General features: G+C 39.7%; 1 protein-coding gene across 2 annotated transcripts; it reads right to left on the bottom strand.

The window, feature by feature from the left end:
* Positions 1 to 8,308: 8,308 nt before the first annotated feature.
* On the bottom strand, positions 8,309 to 21,679 carry rrp9 (ribosomal RNA processing 9, U3 small nucleolar RNA binding protein). Of its 2 annotated transcripts, none has more exons than XM_080421600.1 (15): positions 21,498 to 21,679; positions 20,880 to 20,974; positions 18,920 to 19,032; positions 18,167 to 18,234; positions 18,018 to 18,059; positions 17,158 to 17,284; positions 16,434 to 16,558; positions 16,219 to 16,311; positions 15,164 to 15,264; positions 14,549 to 14,683; positions 14,305 to 14,367; positions 12,613 to 12,770; positions 11,997 to 12,076; positions 11,343 to 11,416; positions 8,309 to 8,867 (listed from the first exon to the last, which is right to left on the bottom strand). In XM_080421600.1, exons 1-15 carry the CDS (start codon positions 21,579 to 21,581, stop codon positions 8,597 to 8,599), a joined length of 1,629 nt encoding a protein of 542 aa, XP_080277726.1. In that variant the 5' UTR covers positions 21,582 to 21,679; the 3' UTR covers positions 8,309 to 8,596. The 2 variants fall into 2 exon arrangements, with proteins under 2 accessions (XP_080277726.1, XP_080277727.1); XM_080421601.1 differs by having other exon boundaries at positions 12,625 to 12,770.
* Between the last annotated feature and the right edge of the window lie 338 nt (positions 21,680 to 22,017).

Genomic DNA, 22,017 nt, shown 5'->3' with positions numbered 1-22,017 from the left:
GAACGGAGAAAAAAAACGGTGCCAGAAAACTATAGCTGCAGAGAGACAATTCTGTTTGTATGGACTGAATGTGGCAACAGTAGGCTGCTTGAAACTGTGAAAGCTAAATGATGTTGGTGTGACACACCGCCAACTGTAAAGCCTTTTTGTATAGATTGATCATTGCTGTGATGTCCTTGGTTTACAGGTTTAGACGTGTTGAATGCACTGCGCCTCGTCATGAGGTCTCGTTAACTTGAGTGGTTGTGTAACAATCATTGTGTAATACATTTGATCTTGTCCTTACAGTACTGTGAATAATATCAAATGTTTCTTTAGATAATGATTTAAATATATATATATACATAATATAAAATAAAAAATCCTCATTCCTTTTAAACGGCAGTGATATGCAATTAATCATATTGTGATAACAAAACTAGACAACTACTTGATATAAAGGACAATGTTTTAATGTTTTAGACTATTGTGAAAGAGTTTGTGCTTGTAATTTATGTAAATAAAATGTTTGTTTTTAATATTAAAACATGACATGGTATTTTGTTGAAGTTATTTAATAGACTCATCCAATATGTTTTTTGTACAATATCATGTTTGATGTTTTGGATCCATTGCCTTTTTTTGTGATTTTATACTATTGTTCATTTTTTTTAATATACATTTTGTCTCACATCTAACTTTGATGCTGGCTACTTCACACTATTAAATTGACCTCGGATAGACAACATTACAATAAATAAACAAGGAATAACATATCTCTCCATATTTCAACTTTTTATGTTTTTTTCATAAATTAATAATGCCCTACTTCATCCTACAAATGCTGCATAAAAGTGGTGAAAATAGCAGATCTACAAGCTCACAACATATCATATCGCTGCGCGTTGTGAGCTTGTAGATCGGAATATTCAAAACATGTTTTTAAAACGCTATGGCATTTCAAAACACAGGAGAACGGGCATGTTTATTTGAATCTGGTTTGATAACTGGGATGTGATTGTTACATCACACTGCCTCACAGCACTTAAATATGAGTTGAAGTGTAGTCATAGCTGAGTCCTCACATAGGCTCAAAGCCACGCACATTATAAATAAGCCCTTTACTCATTTGAAGTTGACACGTTTGTCCTGGTTTAGCCTCATTTTAACATAATTGTCCCGGTTTAGCCTGATGAAATGCCTGATCCAAGATAGGGGTTGTCACGATCATCAAAGATTAGTTGTCAGTTAATTGTCTTACAAATAATTGCATGTGTTTTTGGGGGATTGGACATTGGGGACTTATGAATAAAAAGTACAGTATACAAAGAGTGACAATGGTACCAAAATAAATAATGTACTATGGCCAAAACAGGCCATATATTTACCTGGAACGCATCTGTGTCATTTTAGATTTCTTTGGCTATTCAAAAATAGCAGATATACAAGCTCATAGCGCGGCACAGAGTGCTGTGCTATGAGCTTGTAGATCTGCAATTTTTTTAGCAAATCTTGGAATGTATATATGTATAAAAAAATAATATATATATATATAAATATAAAAAGAAAAAAAACTGGTCTCAGGTCTAAATGGGTTAATCATTTTACACTTTTAAAAAAAAGAAAGAAAACTAGTGAAAATAGACAATCTACAAGCTCACAATGCAATAAGGCATTGTGAGATCAGGCGTTTACAAAAAGACACTGACTAGGGTTGTGTGAGCTCCCCTCCTCATGACACACACACACACACACACACACACACACACACACACACACACACACACACACACACACACACACACACACACACACGCACACTGTACTGCATGAGCGTGCCAAATAGGACTATACTGAAAGCCTTCAACATGACCTTTCTTTAAATATGAATAGCCTACTTTATTCCTCCACATGTTATATATTATTGCTTCCACTGGGTAGCCAAAAAAGGTGCACTCACTGCCTGACGACATGCTTATTCTCGAGCTGCACCGTGTGCAGAATTCAATCTTTTAGAAGTACTTTGGGACCAATTTAAACATCAAAGATGAGAATTTGAACATTAAAGTGTGTGTACAGGGGTCTATACTTGGTCCATCTACTACACCAAATGTCTTAGCTGAAAATAGCTGATCTACAAGCTTGTAGAGTTTTTTTGCTGAATGTTCGCATAAAAAAAGGGACACTGGGGTTCATGGATAATTTAATAGGAATATGAATGAAAAACGTTAGTAAACGTTAGTAAAGGTGACTGAATACCCCCATGCCATTTTGCTGGACATTGCTGTGGTGTGGGTGATGGCAGTCGACTCACATCTGGTCCGAGTCAAACTTCATTAGACTCTGAGCTGGGTGTGACAAGACACCATCTAATAGATGTGTGCAAGATCAATCAGCCAACCTCAAGAGAGAGGCTGTGTCATGACATCCTTTACATGTGCTCTGGCTAATGTACTATCTTGTCCTAAGTTCCCTTCTTTCTACAGTAGAAATGTTTGTACCATCTACCTCACAGTATCCCTGACTCTGGATCCTCATAGCCCTTTTCAGTTGCCAGTGTAGCAGTCAGTTTGCTGATCTGGTCCAGTGTTGCCGGATTTTGCGAGAGAAATAAGCAACCAGTTCTATGAAAACAAGCCCAAAAGAAGCAGCTAGGCCACATGAGCACTTTAAACCTACAGTATATACATTGGCTATACATTGGCAACGTGTCGAGATGCGACGCGTTGTGAGCTTGTAGATCTGGAATTTTCAAAATACTCTGAGGAAAAATGTGAATAAGGTGGAATATTTTTGGAAACATTTTAACAACGCTTGTATCGGGGTTCCTGGCACAACATATTTTCAGATTGGGGCAGCAGACAAATACATATTAAGTTGGGGGACGTTGACATGAAAATGTTTGAGAGCCACTGGTTTAAACAACATAGGAAGCCAGCCAAGTGGGGAAAATAGAACCCGGGGAGCATAGAACCTGGGGGACATAGGGATGACCCCCGAATGCGGCAGGTTTCTTGAAATACTTCTTGGTGTATTTTGTTTAGTATGTATATGTTTTTATTGTAACTCTAACTGGCTACAATTACATTTGTTCAATTCAATCTTTATTTCAGAGCACAGCAGAGCAGGTGGGTACCCCAACACTAACAAACATCTGGCTTGCACTGGAGCTTCTTGGAGCTCTCAGCAGCAGCCGCATACAGTCATTATAAGCCACTGTGAGTCGTCTGATGCTGCCTTGCTTGAAGCGACACAGGTAGGCAGTATACAGAGGTGTACAAAAAGATTTAAAGAGTGAAATCTTCACCGGTACTGAGCACATGCTAAAAAGACACAGCATGTTCCCTTGAGCATACAGCTTCCGACGCTGTATATGTCCTTGTCATCAGAGAGGTCATTTGATATTATATGGCCCAAATATTTAATCTCACAGCAGACACTAAGGGCAGTGCCTGAGAGATAGAAGTCAGGAAAAGTTGACTGTCTGTCTTCTCTGCTTCGGACAAACATCATCTTACTCTTTTTAGCATTGTACTTTATGTCAAAATCAACACCATACTGTGAGCATGCACTCAGAAGCTGTTGAAGACCAGCACTATAAGGACTAAAGATGACCAGGTCATCCGCATACATAAGGTTATTAATTAGCGAATTGCCAACCCTACACCCTGTATATGCGTTTAAAATCAAAGATAAATCATCCATATAAACGTTGAAGAGAAAAGGGGACAAAATCCCCCCCTGGCGTACCCCATTGTTCACACGAAAGGGAGCAGAGGTTGAACTCCCCCATTTCACTCGCATCGTCTGGTGCGCATACCAGAAGACCAGGATTCTGACTAGAAAACTAGGGACCCCTCTTTGTGACAATTTAAAAAATAATTTCTCATGATTAATGCGGTCAAACGCTCGTGACGCATCAATAAAACACATAAACATTGTAGAATTTTGCCTACTATATTTATCTAAAATGTGCAAATGTGCAAAAATACACATATCAGTGCCATGCTTACGTTTAAAGCCAAATTGGTTGTCAATAGACTTGATGTACTTCTCAAGTCTACTCAGAACAATTGTCTCCATAATTTTGGACAGCACGCTGGCTAGGGCTATAGGCCTATAGTTGTCTGAGCTGTTTAGCTTACCCACTTTGTCTTTAATGACCGGCACTAACCCAACAGAGAGCATAGAATCAGGTAAAAACCCGTGAACAAAGAAACCTGTAAAACACTAGGGCCTCGATTCAACATTCATGAGGGGGAACGATCGGATGCGACCGACCGGATGCGGACATTAGTTGGGGAATCTGTGGCCTGGACCGGATCACAAAGGTCAGTCCAAAATGAAAACCAGGCTTTCCGGCCACTTGGAAAGCCTGGTGACAGTCAGGTAGATCAGTGGTTCTCAGCCTGTGGGCTGGGGCCCACTGGTGGGCCGTGAGAATATTGAAAGTGGGCCCCCAAATAACTGGCAAAATACATGAGCTTTGAGGGGTCATCCCCTATGTTCCCCGGGTTCTATGTTCCCCCACTATGGTTAGGGTCAGGGTTAGGTTAGGGTTAGGTTTAGGTTTAGGGTTAGGTAAGCGGGGAACATAGAACCCGGGGAACATAGACACACTCCCAATGGGAACTTAAAGGGTATTGATGCAAGCCAGAACAAAGTCGATTGATTGATCGTTAAAATGAACATGCTCTGACAATGCACGTGGCCCACCCATAAGTGGTCAGATGGGTGGGCCGTGAAAAGGTTGAGAACCACTGAGGTAGATGGTACAAACATGTTATTGCGGAGAGGGCAAGATGGTACAAGACACAACAGATGGACATGTGCTGTCATGACAGAGGCTCTGTGTGTGTGTGTGTGTGTGTGTGTGTGTGTGTCTGATTGATCCTGTATATTGATTGGATCGATGCATAACAGGTGTCTTCACACCCAGCAGTGAGTCTAATTAGTTTGACTGGGGCCAGATGTGTGACTGCTTAAATCAGCTGTCATCACGTTACAGTAAAGCCTGTTCCAATTCAGAACAAATGGCACCGACCAGGCCAGGACCAGCAGTTTCCATGCCAAGGGCCCCCTAAACAGCCTTGACCTCTGGCTTGCGGCCCCCCTTTGTGAAATGGATAAAACAGAAAGAAAAGGAATATCGCGAAAACAGCTATATATATATATATATATATATACATATATATACTTGATATTGATTTTATCAGACACGCCCCCTTCCTTTACAAACCCATTGTTCAAATTCCATTTTAACCCTGCTAGATTCATTTAAAACACACATCCTTGGTTCTGGTGACTGATATTGTCCTTTAATTTGTGAGGGGGCCATGTTTTTTCAATAACTTTTTTCATGTATTTTTTTATTATCTTTTTGGAAAATGAAAACAATAAAGCACAATCAAAAAATAAAATAAAATGAATGAAAAAAGTAATTAAAAAAATACGGCCCATCCAAGTATTAGATGGACAATATCAGTCACCAGAACCAAGGACGGGTGTTTTTGATTAATTTATCATGTATTCCATGAGCCAGACCAGATGTCGGTATAATATAATAATATATAATAATATCTTTGAGAAGCTCTATGTCTGTAGATAATATTTTGGTATGATAACCCTTCCAGAGTCACAGCTAAATTGGTGTTATCAGCTGCAATCCCCAATGAAAAATAGACACGGGTGCATATATTGGTATTGGCTCATGTTCAGGACATATTGCAATGTTTTATATTATAGAGTTTAGTATCATTGTTAAGGGTCAACTTTGAGCTTTCATTCAAGCCCTTTCGTGAATATGTATGGCCACTGGAGCTCTTCAAACTTTTAATAACACACATTTTCCCACAATTTCCACCTAAACCATATATTTTCTTTGAGTGCTGTGGCATCAAGAAACATCAGAGACACAAAACAAAAAAACTGGAAAACTGACACAACCCTAAGTAACTTTTGCCATCTTGAGTTATACCGACATCTAGTCTGGCCCATGGACTAATGGTTACAATGGGTTTGTATAGGAAGGGGGCGCGTAGAATAAGATTAATATCAAATATCTAAATACTGAATCAAGCAACATAAAAACTGTCTGGGGTGCTCAAAAAACCCTGAGTAGATGTTAAAATGACCCCAAACATGTTTGAAAGTGAAATATCCCTTTAAGTCTGTCTGTGGGTTTTATATTGAACGAATGAAAAGTATTAAAATGAGCTTGTGACTAAATAAGAACTATATTGGATCCATTGGAACAAAGGTTATTTTCTTCCGCATTTCCTGAAAGGTTTAGGACTTAAGTTTTCCACCTGACAATGACAATATATAGAATGTCAATTATGTATATATTAAGCAGATAGATCATGTAAATTGTACTAGTCTAGCAGGCTTAATATATAACACTTTTTAATACAGAGACTAACACAAAACGTAATAGTTCTACATTGTCTGTTAGCCAGAGGTTTTCCTCAAAAAATATTTCTTGCGGGGTTATATGCCTTCAAGAATAAGCATAACATAACCATTTATCATTAGAGAATGACATTCCCGGAGAACATTAACGTACATCTTTGTGATTGAAAGATGTACGTTAAGTGTTGGTACTGGCAATGCAACTCCATGCATCTCCCTCAGTTGTGAGGTCACATAACATAAAGCTAAAATACAAATGAACTACATTAGGACATTTTATTAAAGGGATATTTCACTTTAATAAAATAATGAATATATATATATATATATATATAAATAGAAAAAAGTAATGGAAAAATCACAGCCCCCTCACGAAGTAGAAATACGTTCTACTGCGTTGGGGGGGGGGAGGGGGGGGGTGATTTTGCATTAATCTTTTTTATACATTTTTTCATCTTTATTTAAAGGGACACTTCACCCAAAAAAAAACGTTTCAATGGATTAGTCACCCCATGGAGACTTGAATTAATGGATTTTTTTTTGTCTCATTCCTAAAACAATAATTTGATGACCGGCAGCGGTTCCGGTAGGAGACACAACGAGTCTCCGTTGTGTCTCCTAGCGGAACCGCTGCCTACCGGTCCGCTGGTCATCAAATTATTGTCTTAGGAATGAGACAAAAACTTAAAAATATCCATGAATTCAAGTCTCCATGGCGTGACTAATCCATTGAAACAAAGTTTTTTTTGGGTGAAGTGTCCCTTTAATTTGAAAGTGAAATATCCTTTTAACCCATTTAGACCGGGAACGCATCGGTGTCATTTTATAGATTTCTTTGGGCTATTAAAAAAAATAGCCGATCTACAAGCTCATAGCGCGGCACCGAGTGTCGCGCTACGAGCTTGTAGATCTGCGATCTTTTTTTTTTTATCGTGAGAATTGGGGCACATTTGTGTATATATTTTTAGATTTTTTTTTTTAACTCAAATCTTTGCTTCTGGTGAGGGTCCCTGGAACAAAATATTTTGAGATGGGGCGGTCCACGAACAAATAGTCCTTCACATGAAAAAAGTTTGAGAATCACTGATATTATAGCAACATATGTTTTAAAAAAAAAAAAAAACTCTTAGGATTTAGAAGACATTTGTAGAATCCCCAGAAGCAAAGATTTGAGTTAAAAATTTTCGCTTTAAAAATACATTCAAATTTTTGCACCCATTTTCAAAATGTTGAACTCCGTACTCTGTACCGCGCTATGAGCTTGTATATCTGCGATTTTTGAATAGCCAAAGATATCTAAAATGACACACAGATGCACAGATGCTTTCCCTGTCCGGTCTTAATGGGTTAAGCCCTTTTCACCTTTCCAGGGTAAACCAAAAAAAAAATACAATTAGTCAGACCTCCCCTCAAAGAACACAAGACAAAAAATATTGACTGATAATCCAATGAGAACAGAGGAGGATGCCTTCAATACGACTCAACTCCTATGAGACCGGCTTCTTCTCAAAAGACACTCCTCACCAACTGTGCAGGATTAATCTGTCAAAACCATCTCCGCTCTGTCCCAGCCGTTCCCATCTGATGGATTTAATAGCTCCGAGCTGTGGAAGACACTTTGTTGCCGTCAGGCTGCAACCTTGTATCTCCATAGTTCAACTTTAGGTTTTTTTCCCCCCGTAAATGAATACCCTACGCAGAAAAGTAGTGAAAATAGCCAATATACAAGCTCACTACACATCGCATCGTGTTGTGAGCTTGTAGATCGGTTATTTTCACCATTTAAAACGTTTTTTTTTTTATTATAAAGGAATGGTTTTGGACATACAAGTTGTTTCCACCCGACAGCAACAACTTCTATCTCCAGGTCTCATGGGCACTTATCTACACAAAAGGATGAAATCACGTCACAAGGCAATCAGTGTTGAGAAATAGTATATCCTGTATTAGCAGAAAGGGTACAGGTGTAATTTCACACAACGAAGGCGTGGAACGGCAAAACAAATAAACAAATTAATTGGTGAAAAGGAGGTGCTAATTCCTTCTTTTATTTTAAGTATTGGTGTGCTGCTTTTTCTTAAAGGGAACATTGAACTGTAGAATATAACAGGCATTTAACAAAGCTCTCCAGTGGAATTAACTTGCTGAAAAAAACAAATGAGAGAGTTCAATGCACAACACAAAATAAAGAAAAATGGAATACATATTAAGCAGTCTCCTGTTCTTTCGGCTCAACATCATCATCGGGCTTGGCTTCTTCCTTTTCTCCGTTTTGAGGAGGAGCGTCTTCGTTTTGAGGAGCGTCTTCAGTTTGGGGAGCGTCTTCAGTTTGGGGAGCGTCTTCAGTTTGGGGAGCGTCTTCAGTTTGGGGAGCGTCTTCAGTTTGGGGAGCGTCTTCGTTTTGAGGAGTTTGTCTTTTAAGAGGAATAATGTAAATCCCATTCTTTGCTTCTTTCAATCTCCACCACCTGCCCAACCTTGAAGAAATGCAAAGAACAAACACATCAGAGAGAGAGAGACAGACAGACAGCGAGAGGGAGGGAAGGAGGGAGAGAAAGAAAGGCCCGTCTGTTGGCAACCTAACACTGAGGAAGTTTCATTATGCATGTATTAGATTGGAGCTTCATTTATTTTTTCATTTGGTTTTGACATTACCAAACTAAAAACACAATTTCAAATATAAAGCAATCACATCATGTGGATCTGGGGATCCACGTCGAAATTGCTGGCTCCAATGTGCACCACGGAGGTGTGTGGGCAGCCTATGACAGTCATGGATGACATCTCTATGATGTATGCACTACTATGCAAATTAATTATCTGCATGTAGTGGTATTTACTGCATTATGTTTCAGCATAAAAAAAAAATGCCTTTGAGATCATCTGTTCAGTACAATCCCACAGCGCCATCATGTAGCTTCCATTTGAGCATAACGTTCTCTGGCATTTTTCGTATTAACCTCTGGGGGGGGAAAGCAAATTAATAATCCTTCAGTACTGCTAGAATGTGGTGATAATTAATAGGGATTCAGTGCCTATGTGGCATCTAGTCAAATATCGCGTGAAAATGAAATCCAATCAAACGTATAGGGGCAGCATGAAATACATTGTATTTTATACATTAACTACAACATAATCATCTGCTTAAATGAAAGCTTCATAACGATTTCATAATACATTACCATCGAGTCTATCAATAGGCCAACAATGAAGCCATAACAATTACAAAACGATCCACCTTCACAATATTCTTGAATCCAATTTGTTGCTAATCACACATTGGAAGCCGATATTCCATCTCAATCCGTTTGTTAAGAAGCTTAAGTACAAAATGTCAAACATACTGCCTACCAGTGGTGTAAAGTAACTAAGTACATTTACTCAAGTACTGTACTTAAGTACAATTTTGAGGTACTTTTACTTTACTGGAGTATTTCTAATTGTCTATACTTTTACTTCTACTCCACTACATCTCAGAGGCAAATATTGTACTTTTACTCCACTACAATTATTTGAAAACTTTCGTTACTTTGCAGATATCAATTATTACATTATAAAACATACATTAACCACTTCAGCCCTATTTTATACATAGGCTATTTGAAAATAGACAATCTACAAGCTCTACAAGCACAATGTTGTGAGCTTGTAGATCTGCTATTTTCAAACATTTAACTTTAAAACTAATTAAACTTTTACTTTTGGTACTTTTAAGTACATTTTGATACCAATACTTTTGTACTTTTATTCAAGTACTTTTTTAATTCCGGACTTTTAATTGTAACTTTTAAATGTACTTCTACATTGCAGTATTGATACTTTTACTTAAGTAGAACGTATGAGTACTTTTTCCACCACTGCTATAAACAGTAGGCTAATCATGCCATTAAAAGCTTGCTATGGTTTCATAGTGCCATCTAGTGGGGGATCTCAGGCATTGACACTTCTGGACTATCATTGATTAACCAAATGAACCCACATGAACCCTAGCGTCCCTATCCTGGACATGTCATAATGCGTGAGCATTCGGAAACGATAGCGGTTCTACAAGCTCACAACACGTTGCAAAACGACGAGTTGTTGAGCTTGTAGATCTGAGATTTGGTGTAGAGCAGGGGTGGGCAACTTTCTTTAATGATGGAGAGGGCCACTATATTTCCACACTCACTCTACATTGTATATTGTTGTTGTCGGGCAGAAACCTTTTTTCATGAATGAATTTAAATTGGCATTCTATGTCACACAAAAGTAGCAAATATAGCCGATCTACAAGCTCAAAACGCGCTGCAACGCGGTTTGAGCTTGTAGATCGGCTATTTTTGCTATTTTTGAATTGGAATCCTGATTTGTTTGCTATTTTTGATTTGAAAAGCAACATTATTTAATTTCAAATGCATTTAATATACTTATGTTAACTTTTTGAACTTAAATACAAATACATTGGACATAAAAAAATAAAATAGAATTTTAATACTAGTCACTAGTCATTAAGCTACTAATATAGAAGACTGAAGTAATTAAAGTGGGTCATGTTTGCATGTTTGGAATTGTAACAGCTGAAATCAATAATATATCAGTATTCCGATATTAACCTGTGGGCCGGATTAAGTGAAGGTGGGGGCCGCATGTGGCCCCCCGGCCACCAGTTGCCCATGTATGGTGTAGAGGTGAAAAAAAAGAGGGCCAGGAATACAAAGTATATAGGATTTAAGTGGTTAAAGCCTCTTCAGAACCACGAATAACAATCATATTATATAAAATGTGTTTAAAATATTAATATTTAAAATAAGTTTAAAATATTAATATTTAAAATGCGTTTAAAATATGAATAAAAAGGAACGGTTTTGGACAAGGTTTTCCACCTGACAGCGACGATATCAATGTCGAATACAGAGACAATAAACATAACGGGCCGAGCAAATGTTTGAGCCCATGTCCATTACTCCATTTACCTGTGCTCTTGTCCCACACCTGCTACCAGGAACTGACCGGAGCTTGAGAACTTCAGGCTGTTGACGAAGCCCGTCTGGGATAATGAGGAGAGACACACACACACAATGGTGTTCAGAAATGTTTAAACATTAGCCTCTCACCGAGTGGAAATCCAAGATCCAATTAGTTCCCGGGTAGAATTCACACAGTTTTAACATGGCTGGCAAAGTATGCAGTGGTGTAAAGTAACTAAGTACATTTACTCAAGTTATGTACTTAAGTACAATATAAATGACTACATTATAAAACATGCATTAATCACTTTAGCCCTATTTTATACCGAGGCTATTTGAAAATAGCCGATCTACAAGCTCACAACGTGTCGCATTGCGACACGCTGTGAGCTTGTAGATCTGCTATTTTCAAACATTTTAGTACTTTTACTTGTGGTACTTTAAGTACATTTTGATACAAATACTTTTGTACTTCTACTCAAGTAAATTTAGAATTCTGGACTTTTACTTGTAACAGAGTATTTCTATATTGCAGTATCGATACTTTTACTTAAGTAAAATGTCCGAGTACTTTTTCCACCACTGAAAGTATGTAGCATCTTTTCTTTTTTAGTACCCAGGACAAATGAGAAAGGGGGTCAAACCGAGGGGCTTACTTACCACTGGTATGCTGAAGAGAGGCTTCAGTCCTTTGAAGCCCTGGCCACACTTCCACAGTTGCACCTTCGAGTTGTGGGAACCTGAAGACACAATCATTGTAGATTTTGAAATATTTATTTCCTCTACTTCCTGGAACTTTAAATGGAAAGAAAAGGGCTCTTGTTGCATCAACCACATGAACCCTAGCAAGACTATTCTGGGCATGTCATAATAGGCGAGCCAACATAAGCGAATGTTCAGCGCAAAATAGCCGATCAACAAGCTCATAATGTGTTGCGTTATGAGCCGTTTGATGTACAACGAAGCAAAAGAAAGACAACTAAATTCAGGGTGTTACTTCCTTGCCCTAAAGGCAGCATGCATAAGAAATTTGGCACAAATCTGGTCCAGTGGTTTGTGAGATTAGGACTCACAGACTCAGGGGTACCTTACAGATTTTGTGTGACCATTTTGCATAGTACTACGAGCATGTGCCATGCCAGTCAAGTTACACAGACAAGTCAGCCAATGAATGAATGTAAAGCGAAAAACATGGTGTGTCGTCTTGTTGTTACTCTCCCACACAACATAGACACGCTATGTTGTGTGCTGTCCATGTTTAGAAAAGGACTCTCACAGCTAGAAGCACCTGAGGCGACCGTGTCGGAGTTGTGAAGCGCTGCTACCGATGACACCCAATGAGGCTGCTCCAGCCCCACCTCGCCTTGGCACCCGTGGGCCTGCTTCACAGTTCCCAAGGGCTTCTTCTTGTTGACACTCCAAAGAGACAGAGAGCTGCAAAACAAACAGGAAAACGATACATAAGTAGGTAGCCTTGAGAACTGCTGGTTCCGAAGCCATGTGACCCATATAGGTTAGGAGCCTATCTTCTGTTTGATGTAAAGGTTAGTCTTTGGTAAAGAGATGCTCCGATCGATCGGTGACCGATCGCCCGATAATGCCTCTATCGGCTTTGATCATTTGATCACATTCGATCATGGGTGAATTCACCATCCAATCGCCATTGTATGGAGGAGTATTGTCTCTCGGTAAACCACCGTTGAATGGAGAAGTATACTCTCTGTAAAACACTGTCGTATGGAGAAGTGTTCTCTCTCTGTAACGCACAGTATCTCAGGCTGCAGCTCCACCTAACGCCCCCTAGGGGGTCCTCAGAGTTACTACAGGGGGATCTCCAAATCTTTGTATGATGGGACCTTTTTCTTATATTCACATTAACCACTTACCCTAAAATCCCTATATTCTGAGGGGAACTTTAGAAGAGGTAGAGTGTAGAGGTAAAAAGAGCAGACAAAGTACGGAGCCTAGGGTCAAGTTTACTAGGTATTGAGAGTTTTAAATGTCTGATAAATACACTGATCACAGTGCTGTCAAACAAGTCTATGTTAAGTTAGTCTATGTGCCTATTGCCTATTACCTACTAGTGCCTATTGAAAAGCGTCAGATTCAAAACAACAGTGCAGTACTAAAGTTTGTGGTCAGCAAAGCTTAGCATGTGTCAAGTCAGATGAAAGTAAACTCTTGACTTCCGGTTGGTGGACTTCAAAATAAGAGGCTTAAGTAATAAGTAACTTCTGGTCTGTGGAATTTAAAATAAGAGCCCAGCCAGCTGACCTATAATATACTGTTTTTGAAGAATGACGAGTTTTCACTGTTGCTACACTTAAAAATATAAAATAACGTGTGTGAACCATAGTCATATTGTATAGCTATTGAGATATTTGGCATAAGTATGGAGGTATGACATTTTGTCTATCGTGCAGCCCCAGAATTTGCAAGGAAAAAGTAAAGTGTTAAAATCATTTTATAATGGAAATTTACTTTTCGGGCAAGTAGAACATGACCTGAACATGACAGCAATAATCATTGAATATAAATACTGCTACAGTAACATAATAAATAGAAGAATTTATGGATTTGACGCTGTGATCGGTAATATCGGGATCGGCAGATACTGCTTCCAGTGATCGGCCCCAAAAATCTTAATCAGAGCATCTTTGGTATGACTCGGCCAGGGGTTGAACCTCTGACACTCGAACCATAAGGCCACTGAGCTGATGATTCCCCTGGTTTAGAAATAGTTTTGTTTCTTTTGGTATTATAATCGTTTGTTATGTCCATCTTTTATAACTCGTAGCAAGACTCGCGAAATTGATTCGCATTATGTGGGGAACAAAAACAATGTGACGCAGACCGGAACCCAACTGATTTTTTTATTTTTTATTACCGGATCACATGGCTCAGTTTTAGGATGAGTTGTACCCGGTGAAAACTAACTTGCCATTGGGCGACACAGTGGAAGGCTTACCCGTCATCTGCTCCGGTTATCATGTGTTCCTCGTTGATGAGCTGGATACAGTCAATTGAGCCACTGGAGATGATCAAAGGAGAGGCAGTTACACTACTAGGCAAGCCAGTTAAAAGACGCTAATTATGTTATAGTCAAAAGTTTATTCTGAAATAAGTGGTGGCTCAGCCGGTTAAGTTAACCACATAACTGCACCAGTTTGATTCCCTGCTCTCCACCCACACTAAACGGTAGAGATACTCACTCGTGGCCATTAAACACCAGCTGAGACTCTTCTGCGATCTTCCACACCCTCACAGTTCTGTCTCTCCCACCTGAGGTCACGCAGCGCTCTCGACTCAGGCAGTCTAGTCCAGTGATGACATCCTGATGGCCAAACCTATACACGTTCACAATGATAAACCAGTGATTCTCAAACGTTCTCAAGGACCCCCTAGAGTTTGATATGCTTTGGGCCCACGGACCCTCACTGAGTTTCATGACAGAGAGTAAAAAATGTTCGCTATGGAAAAATAGATATTCAAAGATTTGCACACATTTTCAAGATTTTTCAAAAAATTGCAGATCTACAAGCTTGTAGCGTGGCACTCGGTGCCGCGCTATGAGCTTGTAGATCTGCTATTTTTGAATAGCCAAAGAAATCTAAAAATGACAGAGATGCGTCCCAGGTCTTAATGGGTTAATCATCTCATCTCTTCAGGGCAGTGTATTGACAATTCCCTCCAAGTGTTGTGAGAATCTGTTATATACGGTTATCAAATGAACACACAGACAGACAGGACAGATTACCGCTGCCACACATTGCTGCGGGCAGAGTAATCACGTCATCGCGGTCAATGGTGCTCGGGTAGGTACTCACAGAGTTTCCACGTAGGCATTCTCATCCACGTTCCACACCTTGACCGAGCGATCGTGAGACGCGCTGTACAGATCATGAGTTCCTCTCCTGAACGAAAGACCCTGAAATTTGAAGTTGTTGATGATTCACAAGAGCAGGGTGTTTCAGATACATAAGAGAAGACAATATGGTTGAATTCATATACGTGTACAATATGGTTGGGAAAAAGATTATAATAAATTATATAGAGAGAGAATTTTTCAGATTCTACACAAGATAATATGGTTAAATACATATGCAGTCCATACCGAGAGAAGTGTGCACTCAAGGTGTTTGTAGACTTTGGGTTATGCGCTGTGTACACAGTATTTGCTTAGTTTAACTTTTGGAGAGGAGGCTGCTCATTTGATCATGGCTGTGTGTAACAACCCGGTCATTAACCTGATGTCGATGTTTACATCGTTTCAGCTACGCTATTTGTGCCAATAACAAAATGTCCATGATTCGAACAGAACACTAATAAACAGTCACGCGGTATGGAAATGATATCCACCGCGCTCATCAGCTCATATAACTCTTTCTGTGGGCACGGCTCCAAAATCAAAGTCCATATAACTTTGGAGCTGTGAGCCAGGTCTGTCTGTTGGCATTCTCTGTGTGTCGCTGTGTGTGTGTATACTGTTAGTAGCCACCAAGCTAAATCCACCCAGCGGCTACAGATCCTATAGCCTGCGGGGAGCGTAACCATGACAACAGAGGCTATAGGCCGTGGCCACGCGTGCACAGGAACTTCAAATCTCCGCTGCTTACAGTATGACAGAGTTGACAAAAACGCTAAACACTGCTTACATTTGGGAAAAGTGAAAACAGGCTTAGTCAGTGTCTTTGCTAATGGTCAATGTCCGTGTTCAGATCAATTGCTCAACTGATTGAGGGATCAGACAGAATGACGGACAGAGGTTATTTAAGTGTATGTACATGGAGAGAAGAGAGACTTTTCAGCATGTTAATGTGATACACATTAGCAGAGAGAGACTTTTTAGCATGTTAATGTGAGACACATTAGCGGGTCTTACCGACACGGGACCACGGTGTCCTGTGAACTTATATAGGTGTTTACACGTTTCTGCCTCCCAGATCATAATCAACTTGTTCATGTCTCCAGTGGCCTGAAAAGGATTGAAATCAAGTAGATGCCGTTACCATTACATAATGTCACATGTAAGTGTACAACGAACAATGGCAGGTGTTACAGATGGTTAAAATGACCGTACCGGGCACGATAACTCACCAGGTATTTTCCATCTGATGAAATGGACATACAGAGGATAGTGGCCGTGTGTCCAACATGGCGATCCTCTGTACCCTTTCGTCCACCGGTGATCGTGTGCATTTTCTTACCACTCACTACATCCCCTGAGAAACAGAATGATAGGGAGCGGTCAACGATCAGAGGAATAGTCGTCCACTGGGCCTGTCCCCGACTAAGGATTTCTATAGTCGAATCTGATTGGCCAGTTTCATAATTCGACTAAGAGATTGGCAGTCGACTCAGACTCCCCTCGACTGATTAGTCGACTATTCGTATAATCGAGGTCAGGCCTATCGTCCGCCATGTACAATGGATAAGACCGCTTTAGGTTTTCTGAAAAACCTATGTTGCTATATCAGTGGTGCTCAAACTTTTTCATGTCGAGGACCCCTGAAATGATATGAATTTGGCCACGGACCCCCCCCCCCCCCCAGTCTCAAAATATTTTGGTTTTAAAATAAATAGCAGATATACAAGCTCATAGCGCGGCACGAAGTGACGCGCTATGAGCTTGTATATCTGCTATTTTTGAATGGCCACGTATAAAATAATGAAGTTGTTAAAATAGAAAATGACACAGATGCTTTCTCCGTTCTTAATGGATTAACAGCGAACACATAGCCGATCTACAAGTTCAGTTCTGAGCTTGTAGATCAGCTACCTTCGCTATTGGGCGTATGTGGTAAATGGGTAGAATACTGACATTTAATAATGGAGCAGTCTTTAGCAGCAGAGAAGATGTACTTGTCATCGGGTGAGATGACCAGACACGTAACTGGCAGTTTGTGCCCTCTCAACAGACGGATCTCAGAGGCATCAGGGGGCAGCAGCTGAAAAGTCCAAACAAATCAGTTCATATTTAAAAAGGATGTTATTATGTCACTGGGTTGAATTCACAGTTATAATTATGGGTGCAACAGTTTAACACATTGCGTGCCAATCGCGTAGTTCTACGCGAACCTAAATAATTGCGCAGCGTGCCAGTCGCGTAGTTCTACGCGAAGTGGTGTTTTTTTTTCTCACAGGTTCACATTTCATTGTAGGCCTCCCTCGCAGTGACACATTTCATTGTAGCACACCCGGATATGGAAATATCCGTATCCGGAGATTTTCATTCCCAGATTTCCCACCCGCCACCGCTCTAAATCTTCCCCTAATCCCCCATTATCTCGGAGTTGTTTTTCTCCTCGCTGATCGCTGTTTAACATAAACCGCGACTACTGCAAAATGGAATGTCGGCGATTGAAACGGTCTTCTCTGGGCCACTCACAGGTCTGTGGCGACGTGAAAAAAACTAAAAAACACCAATAAATCGCTGGCACTGGTGAGTACATTATGATATTAAACTCTGGCGTGGAATGTGTTAATCAAGCAGCAACATGTTCAAAACACTGTTAAATAATTTGTTGATATACAGCTTTTTTTTTTTTACACGCTTCTCAATTATTAAATTAATCGAAAAAATAATTGATAGCGAGTTGTGGCCCTAGTTATAACTCATAGCACTCTTAAGAATGCTAATTCATTCAGACAATAAACACAGGAGAGGGAGGACACACTCACGTCTTTGGCAATGAGTCGCTGCAGCTTTCCTTTCTGCTCGAGCTGTAGGGTCAGATCGGAGGTCAACATTACATCATTATCAACACCAAAAAACAATGATTACAATACAGATGAAATCTCATTTTCAAAACAAAAAGTCATTCTCTTACAACTTCATCCTGAAGTCTTCCAGCAACTAAGTCATCCTGGAATGTGTCCTCTTCTGCTTTATTTTCCTCTGTTCAACAAAGATACACACTTCATCTGATAATGACCACAACTGGTGCTTTGATTTTGCCATGATGATGGTTAACCCATTCAATCCAGGAAAGCATACGTGTCATTTTAGATTTCTTTGGCTACCTATTCAAAAATAGCAGATCTACAAGCTCATAGCGCGGCACCGAGTGCCGCGCTATGAGCTTGTAGATCTGCTATTTTTTGAAAAATCGTGAACATTTGTGCAAATCATAGATATATATTGTTTTAAAGTGAACATTTGTAACTCAAATCTTTGCTTCTGGGAGTGGTCCCTGGAACAACATATTTTGAGATGGGGTCGGCGGACAAATACATATAATTTTGGGTGGTCCTTGACATGAAACCTTTTGAGAACCACTGATATATAAACATACGTTTTTCAGAAACCTGTTAGAAGACATTTGTAAAATCCCCAGAAGCAAAGATTTGAGGTACAAATGTTCGCTTTAAATATATACATATATATTCAAACTAAAGATTTGCAAAAATGTTCACAATTTTTTTTAAACAAAGTTGCAGATCTACAAGCTCATAGCGCCGCGCTATGAGCTTGTATATCTGCTATTTTTGAATAGCCAAAGAAATCTAAAAACGACACAGATGCGTTCCTGGTCTTAATTGGTTAATACTGAATGGCTAGCGGTGCAGACCGTGAGACTCACCCTCGTCCTTTAATTGATCAAGATAAAGTTTAGCTAATCTAAGTTTCTTCTCCTGTGGCGTTTCGTCATATTCAATCTCTTCCTTCGCCGGCCTCTTCTTTTGCACTCCTTGGCTGTTGAATAACAGGTACAACAAAACAGTATTTAAACAGATACTTTAGATCATTGGTTCTCAAAGTGGGGTCCGGGGACCCCCAGGGGTACTTGAGGGGGTTCCAGGGGGTCCCCAGCTAAATGATGGACAGGAACCAAATGGACCCTTATGGGTCTGTAACTCTGAGAGTGTCCAAACGGAACCAAATGGACCCTAACGGGTCCACTCTCAGAGTTAAATTAACATTGATTTTACCATATGAATTGGGGTCCCAGAGATATAAATGCCATTAAATGGGGGTTCGTAGCCTATAATGCATGTCAAACTGGGGGTCCTTGAAATTGTTTTTTTTACGGCTAGAGCCGTAAAAATCTTCTTATGGGGGTCCCTGGCTTATCTTTTCAAATGGGGGTCCGCGGGCTAATAAGTGTCAATTTGGGGGTCCTTGACATGAAAAAGTTTGAGAACCACTGCTTTAGATGTATGTAGTGTGGTCAGATCCATCAGTGAGAACAGTCCTAGCCATAGAATGGATGAATAATACATGAATAATGTCATGTATTACATATCGTCTCAGGTTGTCAGGCGGAAACCTCATATGTCCAAAGCTTTTACTTTTTAGGATTCAAATAAAAAAAATGGCAAAAATAGCAGATCTACAAACTCAATCTGCTATTTTTCATACTTTTGTGTGACGCATTAATTTACGAAAAAACACTGAAAGTTAAAATATGGAGATACGGTTTCTGCCCGACAGCAACGATAATACACAGCCATAGATGACACCCATATTACGCTCTTTGGGAGGAGGTGATCGCCATGGCACTCTAATTTGTAGTACTCACCCAATAAATCATTGCTGTCGGGCTCTTATCTCCACATTTTAACTTTTTTCTTGAGAAGTAACAGTTTTGGACATAATGAGGTTTACAAGAAGACTTGAGGTCAGCTCTTGTCATTTATAGGGTTGGGATCCGGATCCGGAGGGACCGTATCCCAACATTGAGGAACCGGAATCGGTTGCATCACATTTGGAACCGTCTTTTTTAAATCACACTGTCAGAGCTGGTATACTTCACGCCTGCTATACAATGTTTTAATTTCAAGGACAATCATAACTCTCAAGGGTCCATAAGTAACCCCAGTGGGTCCCTGGACCTCACTTTGAGAACCACTACAATAATATGCAATACTGTATGTATGATTGTTTATCATTTTTTTTAAATGAAGGCCAAAAATTAAATTAAATCTTTTAATAGGAATCGTTAAAGGGAACCGGCCCGTTAAGAGGGAATCATTAAGGCACCAATATCGCTTAAATGACTAGGGTTGGGATCCTGTAGGATTGTGCGGACATGTAGGATTTTGTTTCATATCCATGATGACACAAGATGAAACAAGATGACAATAAGAGCTGACCCCAAATCTCAGCAATTCATTATTGGTGCTACAGGTTAAAGAAGTAGTTCACCCCCATTTTTTTTAAAATTTTCTATCAATTACACAATCAATTTATGGAGATTTTTTGTATTTGTCGCATTCCTAAGCCAATAATTTGATGACTGGCATAGTCATAGGAGACTTGCGGGCTTTGCGGAATCTCCTACCAGTGACTTTAGCATCTTTCCGGCCGGAAATCAAATTATTGGTTCAGGAATGCGACAACAACAAAACAATCTCCATGAATTCAAGGCTTCATGGGGTGTGTAATTGATAGAAAGTAAGTCATTTTTGGGGTGAACTACTCCTTTAAATACCGGGCAGTCTAACCTGGGAGTGATCTATAGCTGTGCATATTATGCAATACATGACATGTATGCGACATCACAGCCATTCTAGAGCTAAATCAGTCTGTGATATGTTCACCTCTCTCCCTCAGAGTCACTGGAAATCTCTTCGTTGTATTTGGCCTTAGTCTTCTTCACTCGTCCTTTACTAATAAGTCCTGAGCCGCCATCGATCTGCAACAATATAATAAACAAACAACACAATTAGTCAGCCATCAACATGCACAATAAAATCCAGTGTTAAAGCCAGTGTTACTTGGCCAGGGGGATATTATTGCACTTATAAAGCTTCAGGCAGTACTACTTGTCCACCAGTAGGAGTCCTACCCGACACCAGGATCTAAATGTGCCAATGAGAGAGTAGGAAGACCTCCTCCAACCACTGCAGATGTAGTGGTTATATTAGCATTATCTATAATATAGATAATTATATTATCCACTTTGAGGACGACTGCTTTAACCATTCTGTATGATATAGTCTATATCATACAGAATGGTTAAAGCAGTGATTCTTAAAGTGGGGTTTTATTCATTAAAGTACATTCTCTATTACTGTTTTACTGTCTAATGTTCTTACTAGGACTAGCAACACTGGCTGATAAGTGACATTATACTACTTGGAAATAAAACGTCAATCTCCTAGAATGAAGTATGGTTACAACTACATTTTAACTATCTTGCTAACAGTTGAACTTACCTTTCTTTTTTTCGTTTGCTTTGGGTCGCTTCCTTTTTGCGAGAGCTTCGGGTTGTCCTTCTTCTTTATGAAGAAAGAAGACATGACGAAAAGTTACAAGCCGTCAGGTCTAGGAAAATAAGCTTTTCTGAAAGATGTGTTTCGCACATTTAAAGACAACATTCATCCCCACATGGGTTTCCCTCAACCACACTATGAGCTCTGAAGCCCCGCCCATGCTCAGTGTTGCCAGGTTGTGTGAGAGAAACAAGCAACCAGGTCTAGGAAGACAAGCCCAAGAGAAGTAACTAGACTAGGGCACTAGACTAGGGCTATGCCACTATGAGCACTTTAAACCTATATACTATGTACTGTATACATTTAAAATTGCAGATCTAAAAGCTTGTAGATCTGCTATTTTCAAAATAATCTTGGAAAACATGTGAACATTTTTGGAATATTTTAACAACACAAATCTGGAACATGGGTCCCATGGCACAGACTATTTTCAGTCCGCAGACAAATACATATTAATTTGGCC

Source organism: Gymnoscopelus braueri, assembly GCF_963280865.1.
Source record: "Gymnoscopelus braueri genome assembly, chromosome: 3".
NCBI classification, from domain to species: domain Eukaryota; kingdom Metazoa; phylum Chordata; class Actinopteri; order Myctophiformes; family Myctophidae; genus Gymnoscopelus; species Gymnoscopelus braueri.
The sequence above is the reverse complement of the archived record's forward strand: the minus strand, read 5'-3'. Positions and strand labels throughout refer to the sequence as shown.